This window comes from Hyla sarda, chromosome 13 (assembly GCF_029499605.1).
Source record: "Hyla sarda isolate aHylSar1 chromosome 13, aHylSar1.hap1, whole genome shotgun sequence".
Taxonomy (NCBI): domain Eukaryota; kingdom Metazoa; phylum Chordata; class Amphibia; order Anura; family Hylidae; genus Hyla; species Hyla sarda.
In genome coordinates this window covers 46,898,373-46,912,994 of record NC_079201.1, presented here as the reverse complement: position 1 = coordinate 46,912,994, position 14,622 = coordinate 46,898,373, and the positions used below count along the sequence as shown (strand labels likewise).

At 41.2% G+C, this 14,622-nt stretch overlaps 1 protein-coding gene across 5 annotated transcripts in view; it reads left to right on the top strand.

Moving 5' to 3' along the window:
- Positions 1-14,622, top strand: part of TMEM104 (transmembrane protein 104) — a 63,190-nt gene that overhangs the window by 6,816 nt on the left and 41,752 nt on the right. For all 5 annotated transcript variants that reach the window (XM_056550106.1, XM_056550109.1, XM_056550107.1 and 2 more), the window contains 2 exons: positions 11,189-11,279; positions 13,376-13,497. In XM_056550106.1, the coding sequence (XP_056406081.1) occupies positions 11,235-11,279; positions 13,376-13,497 (167 nt within the window). In that variant the 5' untranslated portion in view covers positions 11,189-11,234. The remainder of the gene's footprint in view (positions 1-11,188; positions 11,280-13,375; positions 13,498-14,622) is intronic.

Below are 14,622 nucleotides of genomic sequence, written 5' to 3'. Positions count from 1 at the left end.
CCCCATATGTGAATGTACAGGGTACATTCACACAGGCGGGTTTACAGTAAGTTCCCTGCTTGAAGTTTTAGCTGTGGCTAATTTTTCGCCACAGCGCAAACTCCTAGCGGTAGACTCACCGTAAACCTGCCAGTGCGAATGTACCCTAAAAACACTACACTAACGCAAAATAAAAGGTAAAACACTGCATATACACCCCCCTTACACTGTCCCTCCCCCCCCCCCCCCCCAATAAAAATGAAAAACGTATCGTACGGCAGTGTTTCCAAAACGGAGCCTCCAGCTGTTGCAAAACAACAACTCCCAGCATTTCCGGACAGCCACTGAGTGTCCAGGCATGCTGGGAATTTAGCAACAGCTGGAGGCACCCTGTTTGGGAATCACTGGCGTAGAATACCCCATGTCCACCCCTATTCAATCCCTAATGTAGTCCTCAAATGTGCATGGCGCTCTCTCACTTCGGAGACCTGTTGTATTTCAAGGAAACAGTTTAGGGCCACATATGGGGTATTTCCGTACTCGGGAGAAATTGCACTACAAATTTTGGGGGGCTTTTTCTCCTTTTACCCCTTATGAAAAGGAAAAGTTGGGGGCTACACCAGCCTGTTAGCGTAAAAAAAAAAATAAAATAATGTTTACACTAACATGCTGGTGTTGCCCCCCGGACCGGATTCGAAACTTTTAAGTTGCACCATTTTACCAATAAAAATTGCCTTTTATATGCTTTGGCAATTTTCTTCAATTCCTAAGGAAGGCACCGTCCGGATTGTACATATCTTTTATCCTAACCTTATTTTAGAAACCTGATCTACTGGGATTTTTTACAACCAACTCTAGGCTTTACAGAAAATGGTCCTAAAAAGAGAGCATATTCAACTTGCAGCAATTTTCTGGATATAAAAAAATGCCTTTGTGAGGGCAAAGGAGAATGGGCAGACTTGTTAGAGATGACAAAAAAGGCAACGTTAACTCAAATAACCACTGGTTACAACCAAGAATTTCATCCCTGAATGCATATGTGGAACCTTAAAGCACATTAGCTAAAGCAGCACAAGACCACGCCATGTGCCACTCATGTCAGCAGAAAACTATAACTACAATTTACACTGAACCTTCCTCAAATTAGTCCTGCGGCCCAGAATTTATTGGAAACCTAAATAATTAATCCCCAGGACCATACAGTCTACAGTTTTTAGATATTTAAAAGGTTTGCAACAGTATTGACACCAATGGTATGGGAGGTGCTTGATGAATCCTTAGGTAACGGAGAGTTGCCCCACTCTATGAGGTAGGTGGATATAATTCTAATAAAATAAAAAAAAAGGAAAAGACCCCTCCCTCATTGAATCCTATCGTCCCATATCGCTTATTAATTCAGATGTTAAGTAATTTTCAAAAATGTTGACAAAGAAGTTGATGTCTGCTACTCGGGGATGTATTCTTGGAGATCAAACAGGTTTTATATCACGCAGGACTATCTTTGGGAATATTCACCGTGCATTCGCTGCACTCCAGGTTGGCGAAGAGGAGCCCGCTCTATCCTCCCATTAAACGCGGTTAAAGCGTTTGACCGGTTGGAGTGGGGACGTTGGGCGGACGTTGGGGGAATTTGGTATACCTCCCACTTTTAGTCGATGGATAACAATTTTGTATAAAAATCCAACAGCGGAGGTCTTACTTGAGGGACTATCAGGCCCAGCATTTGAGTTGAGTAGGGGTACTCGCCAGGGTCTCTCACCCCTGCTATTTGCATTTTATATAGAACCACTTGCCATGGCTATAAGAAGCAGCCAGGAGTTAGAGGGCTTTGGCCTTAAGGGAGGGATGGATCGAATTGCATTATATGCAGATGACATCCTTCTCTTCCTTTAAAAATCCTACGCATGGTATCCTCGCATCTATGTCTATAATTATAATTAATAACTTTGGCAAAATCTCCGGGTTAAGTATTAATTGGAGTAAATCATATATGTTACCCCTTGGTTATACATCACAGGTTGTCAAACCTGGCGATGCTTTACAATATGTAGGAGTCAAAATTCAATCAGTCCCAACAAAGTACCATGAAGTTGATCTGGTACCTCAAAAATATTCTCTTAAAAAAAAAAATTAAGGTCTGGTCTAAACTTCCATTAACAATGACCGATCGTTTATCGATGATAAAAATGATTGTTCTACCACAGACTGTATATTTTAAACGCCTCTGCAGTTTGGATAACTGCTAAACGTTTGATTCTCATGAACGCATACTAAACAAATTTATCTGGGGCCGAAAAAGGTCAGGATTAAAGTACAGGTTCTTTTCCCTAAGTAAGGAAGATGGGGGACTGGGACTTCCTAACTTTGGCTTGTACTTTTTGGCCGGGGTAATTAACCCCTTCAGGACCAAGCCCATTTTGGCCTTAAGGACCAGAGCGTTTTTTGCACATCTGACCACTGTCACTTTAAACATTAATAACTCTGGAATGCTTTTAGTTATCATTCTGATTCCGAGATTGTTTTTTCGTGACATATTCTACTTTAACATGGTAGTAAATTTTTGTGGTAACTTGCATCCTTTCCTTGTGAAAAATCCTAAAATTTGATGAAAAATTTGAAAATTTTGCATTTTTCTAACTTTGAAGCTCTCTGCTTGTAAGGAAAATGTATATTACAAATAAAAAAAAATTTTATTCACATATACAATATGTATACTTTATGTTTGCATCATAAAAGTGACGAGTTTTTACTTTTGGAAGACACCAGAGGGCTTCAAAGTTCAGCAGCAATTTTCCAATTTTTCCCAAAATTTTCAAACTCACTATTTTTCAGGGACCAGTTCAGGTTTGAAGTGGATTTGAAGGGTCTTCTCATTAGAAATACCCCACAAAAGACCCCATTATAAAAACTGCACCCCCCAAAGTATTCAAAATGACATTCAGTCATCATTTTAACCCTTTAGGTGTTTCACAGGAATAGAAGCAAAGTGAAGGAGAAAATTCACAATCTTCATTTTTTACACTCGCATGTTCTTGTAGACCCAATTTTTAAATTTTTACAAGGGGTAAAAGGAGAAAATGTATACTTATATTTGTAGCCCAATTTCTCTCGAGTAAGCACATACCTCATATGTCTATGTAAAGTGTTCGGCGGGCGCAGTAGAGGGCTCAGAAGGGAAAGAGCGACAAGGGGATTTTGGAGAGTACGTTTTTCTGAAATGGTTTTTGGGGGCATGTTGCATTTAGGAAGCCCTTATGGTGCCAGAACAGCAAAAAACCCTCACATGGCATACCATTTTGGAAACTAGACCCCTTGAGGTACGTAACAAGGAATAAAGTGAGCCTTAATACCCCACAGGTGTTTCACGACTTTTGCATATGTAAAAAAAAAATATTTTTTTTTCACTAAAATGTGTGTTTCCCCCCAAATTTCACATTTTTCCAAGGGTTAATAGCAGGAAATACCCCCCAATATTTGTAACCCCTTCTCTTCTGAGTATGGAGGTACCCCATAAGTTGACCTGAAGTGCACTATGGGTGAACTACAATGCTCAGAAGAGAAGGAGTCATATTTGGCTTTTTGAGAGCAAATTTTGCTCGGGGGGCATGTCGCATTTAGGAAGCCCCTATGGTGCCAGAACAGCAAAAAATACCCACATGGCATACCATTTTGGAAACTAGACCCCTTGAGGAATGTAATAAGGAATAAAGTGAGCCTTATTACCCCACAGGTGTTTCATGACTTTTGCATATGTAAAAAAAAAAAAAAAAATTTCCACTAAAATGTGTGTTTCCCCCCTAATTTCACCTTTTTGCAAGGGTTAATAGCAGAGAATACTCCCCAAAATTTGTAACCCCATCTCTTCTGAGTATGTAGGTACCCCATAAGTTGACCTGAAGTGCACTATGGGCGAACTACAATGCTCAGAAGAGAAGGAGTCATATTTGGCTTTTTGAGAGCAAATTTTGCTCGGGGGGGATGTCGCATTTAGGAAGCCCCTAAGGTGCCAGAACAGCAAAAAAAACCACACATGGCATACCATTTTGGAAACTAGACCCCTTGAGGAACGTAACAAGGGGTACAGTGAGCATTTACCCCCCACTGGTGTCTGACAGATCTTTGGAACAGTGGGCTGTACAAGTTTTCATTTTCATGGACCACTGTTCCAAAGATCCGTCAGACACCTGTGGGGTGTAAATTCTCACTGCACCCCTCATTACATTCCGTGAGGGGTGTCGTTTCCGAAATGGGGTCACATGTGGGGTTTTGTTTTTTTTGCGTTTGTCAAAACCGCTGTAACAATCAGCCACCCCTGTGCAAATCACCTCAAATGTACATGGTGCACTCTCCCTTCTGGGCCTTGTTGTGCGCCCCCAGAGCACTTTGCGCTCACATATGGGGTATCTCTGTAGTCGGGAGAAATTGCGTTACAAATTTTGGGGGACTTTTTTCCCTTTTACCTCTTGTGAAAATTTAAATGATAGGGCAACATCAGCATGTTAGTGTAAAAAATAAAAAATGTTTACACTAACATTCTGGTGTAGACCCCAACATTTCCTTTTCATGAAGGGTTAAAGAAGAAAAAGCCCCCCACACCTTGTAACGCAATTTCTCCCGATTACAGCGATACCCCATATGTCGCCCTAAACTGTTGCCCTGAAATACGACAGGGCTCCAAAGTGAGAGCGCCATGTGCATTTGAGGCCTAAATTAGGGATTTGCATAGGGGTGGACATAGGGGTATTCTACGCCAGTGATTCCCAAACAGGGTGCCTCCAGCTGTTGCAAAACTCCCAGCATGCCTGGACAGTCAACGGCTGTCCGACAATACTGGGAGTTGTTGTTTTTCAACAGCTGGAGGCTCTGCTTTGGAAACAGTGGTGTACCGGACGTTCTTATTGGGGGAGGGGGGCTGTGTAAGGGTATGTGTATATGTAGTGTTTTTAACTTTTTATTTTATTTTGTGTTAGTGTAGTGTAGTGTTTTTAGGGTACAGTCACATGGGCGGGGGATTACAGCGAGTTTCCCAGCGCAAAATTTGCTGCATCTCAAGATGCGAGAAACCCACTGTAAAAGCCTCGCCCATGTGAATGTACCCTGTACATTCACGGGGGTGGCGGGGCGGGGGGGGGCTTGCATCAGCTGTTGCAAAACCACAACTCCCAGCATGCATGGTCTGTTAGTGCATGCTGGGAGTCATAGTTTTGCAACAGCTGGAGGCACACAGGTTAGGAAACACTGAGTTAGAAACAGACAATGTTTCCCAACCAGTGTGTCTCCAGTTGTTGCAAAACTACAACTCCCAGCATGCCCAGACAGCTGAAGGGCATGCTGGGAGTTGTAGTACGGCAACATCTGAAGGGCCAGATGTTGCTGAACTAAAACTCCCAGCATGCCTGGACAGTCAGTGCATACTGGGAGTTGTAGTTTTGCAACAGCTGGAAGAGCACAGATTGGAGACCATTATACAATGGTCTCCAAACTGGGGCCCTCCAGATGTTGCAAAACTACAACTCCCAGCATGCATGGTCTTTAGTGCATGCTGGGAGTTATAGTTTTGCAACAGCTGGAGGCACACAGGTTAGGAAACACTGAGTTAGAAACAATGTTTCCCAACCTGTGTGTCTCCAGCTGTTGCAAAACTACAACTCCCAGCATGCCCAGACAGCTGAAGGGCATGCTGGGAGTTGTAGTTCGGCAACATCTGAAGGGCCAGATGTTGCTTAACTAAAACTCCCAGCATGCCTGGACAGTCAGTGCATGCTGGGAGTTGTAGTTTTGCAACAGCTGGAAGAGCACAGATTGGAGACCATTATACAATGGTCTCCAAACTGAGGCCCTCCAGATGTTGCAAAACTACAACTCCCAGCATGCCCAGACAGCCAAAGGCTGTCTAGGCATGCTGGGAGTTGTAGTTTTCAGACTCCTAGAAGCAGCAGTGAAGATCTTCACTGCTGCTTCTGAGGACCATATACTCACCCGTCGCTGCTCGTCCACGTGGCCGGTCCCGCGCTGCTCCTCGGTCCCGCCGCTGGATTAGGTAAGTCCGCCGGTCCCCACGTGTTCCCCCCGAATGCCGCAGGTCCCCGCGAGCCCCTGCAGCCTTCGTCCCCCGTTCTGCCCGACTTCAAGGGGCGGGCAGTGCGGGGGATCTGAACTTTCACCCCAGATCACTGTGATTGGTCCACAGGGACCAATCACAGTGATCGCTGACCAGGACCATCAATTGATGGTCCTGGGGGTGAAGCAGAAGTTGTCCCCTGCTGGAAACAGCGGGACTTCTGCCAGTTAACCCGTGCGATGCTGCGCATCGCCGGGTTAACTGCATGTCATTTATAAACGCCGGGATGCGCGAACGCACTGCACAACCCGGCGTTTATATATGACATTCTGCGGGAAGGGGTTAAGCTCTTAATTCCTTAACGACCCTTAACGTCATATCGGGTTGGTCCCGGCGGCCATCAGCGTCCGGGACCCGCGGCTAATACCGGACATTACCAATCTCGGTGATGCTCAGTATTAACCCTTCAGATTAAAAGTTTACCGCCGTGTCTGAAGTGAAACTGAAAGCATCCCGGCAGCTCAGTCGGGCTTTTCCGGACCACCGCGGTGAAATCACGGCGTGCTGAACAGCTTGCAGGACACCAGGAGGATCCCTACCTGCCTCCTGCGTGTCCGATTGCCGAATGACTGCTCTGTGTCCGAGATCCAGAAGCAGTCGAGCGGCGATAACCTTGATCAATGCCGTGCTATTGCATGGCAGTGAACAGTGTAAGAAATCAGTGTGTGCAATGGTATAGCTCCCTATGGGGGCTATAACATTAAAAAAATAAAAGGAAAAACGTTTAATTCATGTGATTTAACCCCTTCCCTTATAAGTCAGAATCACCCCCCTTTCCCCATACAAAAAATCTATGTAAATAAATATAAACATGTGGTATTGCCGCATGCGTAAATGTCCAAACTATAAAAATATATTGTTAATTAAACCGCACGGTCAATGGCGTACATGTAAAAAAAAATTCCAAAGTCCAAAATGGCGTATTTTTTGGTAACTTTTTTTTACTGCGTAGAAACGGAATCCCCCAAAAGTTACTAAATTGCGTCACTGCAAAGTAGAATTGGTGGAGCAAAAAATAAGCCATAATATGGATTTTTAGGTGAAAAATTTAAAGGGTTATGATTTTTAAAAGGTAAGGAAGAAAAAACAAAAATGCAAAAACAGTCCTTAAGGGGTTAAAAGGATATTGGGACCCTCCCATTGTGAAATACTGTTTTGACAGGCTGAATTGCAAATTTTCCAGCTTCTGGCAAGCGCTAGAAGCTGGTTTTCCTCAGCCAGATTTTTGTACAGAATTTTCATATGGCGAATTGTTTAAGAAATCTTGGCACACACTTAGGAAGGCTTTTCAGATTAAGGGTAGCCTACCTTTTTCAGCATTATGGGGTAATGAGAACCTGTGTGAATTTGCTAAACTCGGGTCTCGGGCTTCTGGAGAACACGAGGCGCTACACTAATTAAACATTTTTTTCATGATGGGGTTGTTAAGACATTCTTGGAACTAAAACAAGAATTTAAATCAGAAAATACTTTTTTTTTTGTATGTCCAGTTGATACAGACAGATACACATTGAATAGGAATTTTTTGGAAATTGAAGATCACTTTTTGATTATGTTATAAATTGTGACGTGGAAGGGTATGATGGTTCGAATTTATAAATTACTTAGGCACGAAAGTGGGAAAATATTATCCCCTAAGGTTAAAGGGTACCTCTCATCAAATAAACTTTTGATATATTTTAGATTAATGAATGTTGAATAACTTTCCAATAGCATGTTGATGAAAAATATGCTTCTTTCTATTGTATTTTTCCCGATCAGTCCTGTCAGCAAGCATTTCTGACTTATGCTGGAGTCCTAAACACTCAGAGCTGCCAGCCTGATTTGTTCACAGCCAAACAGGCTGTGAACAAAGCAGGCTGGCAGCTCTGAGTGTTCTCCTTTGTGAACAAATCAGACTGGCAGCTCTTAGTGTTTAGGACTCCAGCATGAGTCTGAAATGCTTGCTGCCAGGACTGGTAGGGAGACCCCTAGTGGTCATTTCTTCAAAGTGGAAAATTAAATAGAAAGAAGCATATTTTTTAATAACATGCAATTGTAAAGTTATTCTGCATACATTAATCTATAATATATCAAAAGTTTTTTTGATGAGAGGTACCCTTTAAGTATAAATGGGATAAAGAGGGTAATCCCTTGGGCACGGAACAGTGGGTTGTATTTTTCAACACTGTAAATTTTTTTTCTAACACGAACATCAAGCTGTATAGGACATCAAGCTGTATTAAGTTGTGTGTGTGTGTGTGTATTTGTATATGTTTGTTTTGTTAAAACACAAGTTGTAAAACTACAATTAGGAATACATTTTGTATGTTGAAATTAAAAGGAGAGAAACATTAATAAAATAATAATAAAAAAAACTACAATTCACACAGGCTCACCAAAATGTTTCTTGGTCTGAGCAGTCTTGATATTAGCTGAGACATTCAGAAGGTGTGGTTAGAATTTGGTGTAAAAACATGAAAGCATGAATCCATCATGCCTTGTATGGAGAGCTGAGGCTGGTAGTGGGGGTGTAATGGTTTTGGGGACATTTTCTGGGTCTCTTGGTACCAATTGGGCATAGATTACATGTGACAGCATACCAGCGTATTGTTGCTGTGTAACCATCTTCTGATGGCTACTTCCAGCAGGAACATGCACCATATCACAAAGCTCCCACATTCTCAAACTGGCTTCTTGAACATGACTATGAGTTCACTGTACTTCAATGGCTTTCACAGGCACCAGACCTCAATCCAACAGATCACCTTTGGGATGTGCCAGAACTCTAGTACTGAAAAAGTACAGAAATGCATTGGGGGCGGGGATTTATCAAAACCTGTGCACGGCAAAAGTTCCTGAGTTTCCCATAGCTGCCAATCAGATTGCTTCTTTCATTTTTGACTAGGCCTTTACAAAATGAAAGAAACAATCTGGTTGCTATGGGCAACTAGGCCACTTTTTATCTGCACAGGTTTTGATAAATCTCCCCCTTTGTGCGTAAAAAATTGAAAAAAATGGGAACAATTTCTCTAAAGGGAAAGCTACTTGTTTTAAACGGGGCTGGGACTCCGAACGGCTCTTGTCTTGTTCAGTATGTAGATGGTAGTATATTTAGCCGTTTTCTTTCAGATGTAGCTTCAGGTGATGAATGAGACCAGAACTATGTGTCCTAATGTAGGGTAATGTAAAGCAGTCACGCTATTCTTATGATAAAACTGTAGTGAATGGAATGCCAAGAAAGACGACAACAATAAATTGACTGTATTATTCCTGTTCTGCATATTTAACATTCACAGTGTTCTCACATTAAAGCAATAGTTACAATGAATCTGAATTCATTACTAGGAACTGAAAAATGCTGTGCTTAAGATGAGGTAAAACAAAGGTATGCCCATCAATCCAACAAAATCGCATGCTATATTTGGGAATTGCATTTGCCGAAATCGATTTATATGCATTTAGTATCCCAATTTCTTTTTTGAGGCACCATCAACAAAATGCAGATCCTTTTTACAGATACTGTCAGCAACCTTAAAGTAAGTCTTATCATTTCAGTATGGTCCCTTGCTTCTTACTAGTAAGAGAATACAGGCAGTGTTACTAAGCTAAGTGATTGTATCAGTAGACGGATGTCTGATAATGCAGGGTGTCATCACAAGATTATTGTTTTTGTCACTAGGATCATAAGTGTTAGTGTCTTATTGTTCTACAGCTGACCATACACATTAGATACATTCTGGCCAAACCCCTTGGTAGGATCCGTGTCCAACTAGTGTATATGGGGACTTCCCGACTCTTCTGACAGTGAATGTGGATGTCTTTCCAATCCTTTTGTTCTCTTGTAGATGGTGTCTAGCAGTGGCTTACTGCCCTCTCCCCCTGCGATCACGTGCATGCATTGTATGTGTAGAGAAATTGTACAATAGTTGTTGGCCCACAGCTATATAAAGTGTATTGTAAGCTTAAAGGAAACCTGTTACTAATTTATGGCAGCCCAAAGCACAGGCAACATAAATCCTCTTAGGAGTCCCCAGTGGTTTCTCCCACAACCCACTGGCATTGACGGCCATTATACTCCAGTATATTAAAGAGGACCTGTGGCCAATCCATTAAATAGCTTTGGCTACACCTTTTTTACTGTTTCTTGATGCATTCTCCCATTCCCAACATGTGGGTTTATAGTTTGTCTGACAATTCAGGGTCAGAATCAGATGGGCGTGAACTTAATTTTAAAAATGGGAGTGACTGTAGGTGATGGGCGGGATTATACAGCCAGGGGGTATGACTGATGTACATTAATGGGAGTGTATGCCATATATATATATATCCCTTGACAATATAACCTTGCCCATCACCCCCATTAATAAAATTTAAGTTCACGCCCATCTGACTGATTCCCTGAATTATCAGGCAAACTATAAACCCTTGAGAATATCTCAGGAATGAAAGGAATTATCAAGAAGTTCAATAAAGTTGTGTGATCAGGGCACCCTAAGCTATTTATTGATAATGCAAGCTTACTTTTCTCTTTTAAACTAAACTTTTAATACCGGTATATTGTTCCTTATGTAATTATAAGACACTTTGCCATTTACTTGCTGTTAAAATTCTCAACCTTTTATGTTTTTAATGTGATTGAGAAAATGGGCACTTTGTGGCTCTGTTCTGTGTCCTGCACCAGTCAATCAGTTTGGTCTCCTCCCAGCCTGGCAGGAGACCAAACTCAGGAAGTGCGTGCGGGGCATGGTGAGGCACAGCTCTCGCAGGCTTTAGGGACGTCACACCTGCTGGGGAACGCCCACTTTTCCCAGCTATGAGCTCATACAATGTGAGGGAAAGGTATGATACAGAGCTTTCTAAAGATCAGGAAAAAATGTAAGGGCAGTAGGGGTGCTAGGAGTAGTTAGGGAATATAATCTGAGTTTAGTTTAGAAAATATGGTTCGCTGACAGGTATTCCTTAACGTTTGTTACAATGGGCTTATATTGATGGAATAATGCACTGATTTCTTATAGAGGCCATTACATTGGATGAGAAGTTCTTGTGAATGCAAAATCATGTCATAATATTCAATTCTCTAAAGTTATTTCCATTTCTTTTTTTTAGACTCCCTTGCCTCTTCTCCTCTACTTTATCCCTACCCACTTCAGCAATGGCAGGTGATATCACAGACACAGGGGAGCTTTATTCGCCATTTGTAAGTATTGCAGTTATGCTTAAAATGCCCTAAAAATATCCTTATTACTTAAATGAAGTGGTATACGTGATAATGTTTCTTATGCCACTATGTTCCTTTTTCAAAATGTCTAGGTTTGTGAAATACCCAAAAGCCACATGTGATCCCTAACCCTTCTAGCAATACAAAATTGCCTAAATGTTTCATATAATTGTCATGTCATTGGTAGTACTAGATTTTCTAAGCATACAATTCCTAAAAGGTGTTGTTTACAATAGATTTATTTTTCAACTCATGGAATCTTACTTATCATCTCAAGAAGTGATAGGGATTGTAATAAATAATGGCTCAAATATTGAATCTATCTTTCAAAGTGGCTACATCATACATACATATGACTGAACTACTGACTTGTCAGGGCTCACACTTTTAAACACCTGACACCAGCAACACTCACTTTTACTAAAGGTGTACTGCACTCTGACATGAGTTTTAACCTTTACCAATCTCAAGAATGAGGTGGTTATGGAGTTCCATCTAAGGCTACTTTCACACTGCCATCGTGTCCCGCCCATAAACGGCCGTTAGGCTCTTTTCATTTTTTTCCAGCCTTTAATGGCCTTTAACCGGCCGGGGTACAACGGGCAATAATTGGTCCCGATGGATCCCATTTACTATAATGGTGTCCTTCTGGTGCCGTTATTTTGTAGCAGGAGTAGAGGGAGAAAAAGAGGACGCAAGCAGTATTTTTTTTCTCCCGCTATTCCCTCGGGCTCCCCGAAGGCCCTCACACTGCCGTGTCCTAGCGGCAGTGTGAAAGAAGCCTTAGACTTTGGCTGACCTTGAGAAGGAAGTGACCAAGGAGCATGCGCTTTTTACTCCACATGCATATTTTAAGTGTATGTGCAGTGGAAAGGAGCCTGTAAAAACTCAGTGAGAGCAAGTGCACACATCCATATTCATATACAGCCTGGGTAATCTTGTATCTGACTGCTTAGTGACATATAGTCTTTCTAGGGGTAGTCCAAGAGTAGAAAAACAGTACCCATGGACAGATGTCGCGCTGTTTATGAATGAAAGTGGCTATATATATATATATATATATATATATATATATATATATAATTATAATTTTTTAATCCTGGACAACCCCTTTTATGGGTCATTGAATTAAAGACCTGTGACTCTGGACAGTTGCCTAAATAGCAGTCACAAGGTTTTTTTTGAGAATTTGCTCAGTCAGGGCTTACATGTCCTTTGGCTTGCGGCTTTACTGATCAAATTAACCACAATTTTGTTTACACTTCCTTAATTGTATTCTAGACATTTGCAACTCAGGTCCTTATCTAAGACCAGAGGTTGAGTAACACAGCTGACTACTAAATTAGTAACTTTGCTTCGTCGTATACAACCAGTGGTAGAAAATGTACAATAATAATAACCCATCATGAATGTTTAGTTACTGTAGATGACATTGGGGAGAATCTATTAATATGTGCGTCATACTCTCCAAATGGACAGGGCTTTGAGTGGGGGGGGGGGGGGTCTTCTAGTGAAGAGTGAGTGGCCGCTTCATGTGTCGAATTTACCAGCAGGTGTAAATTCTAGGGGAAATCTACTTTACCTCCTAGCTGGCATAGATTTTTAAGGATGCCGCACAGGCAGCCTCACTTGTTCCTTGGATAAATTCTGTGCTATCTTACACTGGCAGAGGTTCATTTAAGATTGATATGTGAAACCGTCGGTCTAAGTAAATTCCCCCTATTACGGTCTCCTCACAACTAGAAACATTATTTTTTTAGACCTATAGTTTAAATGGCATTATAGCCTCTTGTGCCAAGCTTTGATTTTCGATGTTTTTATAACTCGGACTGTTTCCACCTAATCAGAACTTATTTAGCCAGACCATCTTCTTTGTAACTAGCAGTTGTCTTCATAAGATAAACCCTTTCAACAGATTCAGCCTGGTCTTTTGCATCTGTTAGAATTAGAAAAGGTGGTGAGCTACTATATTAAGTGATTATTTGAATTAAATCATCCGTAGACTAAAAAACAACAAAAAAAAACATTTGTTTTACCTGTTCATATTGCACTTATAAAATGTAATTTCCATGCAGGTCGGACTGATATACATGTTTAACTTAATTGTTGGCACCGGCGCCCTTACAATGCCTAAGGCTTTTGCCAATGCTGGCTGGTTGGTGAGCCTTATTCTCATCATCTTCTTGGCATTTATGAGGTGAGTACACATGGTGCAAACACCATACTGCATTATTCAGGTTTTTTTTGGTTTTTTTTGTTTGTTTTTTTGCCACAAACAGGATTTTATAGGGCCGTTTGGGGAGTACCATAGTAGATCCTTTGATTTAAAGAGATTTGTTGTCATTATAGATCCTCTTTAAAGGCCAATTCCACTTAATGGAAATGTCTAACATTCTGTAATGACTACCGTAATTTCATAGTATGCCTTATTGTAAGCTGGAGCTGTGTGTGTCTACTACAAAGCTCCAAATCTCCTCCTTCCTTTTTCAGTGTTATAGGGCTCAATAAAAGCCCTAATATTGAGCACAATAAGACTAGTAGCTATTGGAAAGCAGTATGCGCCTGGATTTTTACACAAATCATTGCTATAAAGTTACTAGGTTATGCTATACTGATGAGTCTGACCACTGAGACACCCAGTGTTGTGACTGTTCATATTTGTCACATCTGTTGGTTGTCAAACAAGTGCACTATAAAACTATTGCTCAAAGAGAATCTGGCACCTTCTTAACCCAATAAACTGAATTAGAGTGCGGGTGAGCCGCTGTACAAAGGGGGGTCACTTACTTAAATGCGTTGAGTATATGCAGAGCTCTGGCACTGTAAACTTCCTGCTGCATTGCTATCTAGTGCACAATGGAGGCAGGGAGCCAGCTCATTAGCATATTAATAAAGAGGATGGGGCAGTTTACAGTGCCAGAACTCAGCATATACTAAAAGGGGTACTCCGGTGGAAAACTTTTTTTTTTTTTTTTTTTTAAACCCCTTAAGGACTCAGCCCATTTTGGCCTTAAGGACTCAGACAATTTAATTTTTACGTTTTCATTTTTTCCTCCTCACCTTCTAAAAATCATAACTCTTTTATATTTTCATCCACAGACTAGTATGAGGGCTTGTTTTTTGCGCGACCAGTTGTCCTTTGTAATGACATCACTCATTATATCATAAAATGTATGGCGCAACCAAAAAACACTATTTTTGTGGGGAAATTAAAACAAAAAACGCAATTTTGCTAATTTTGGAAGGTTTTGTTTTCACGCCGTACAATTTATGGTAAAAATGACGTGTGTTCTTTATTCTGAGGGTCAATACGATTAAAATG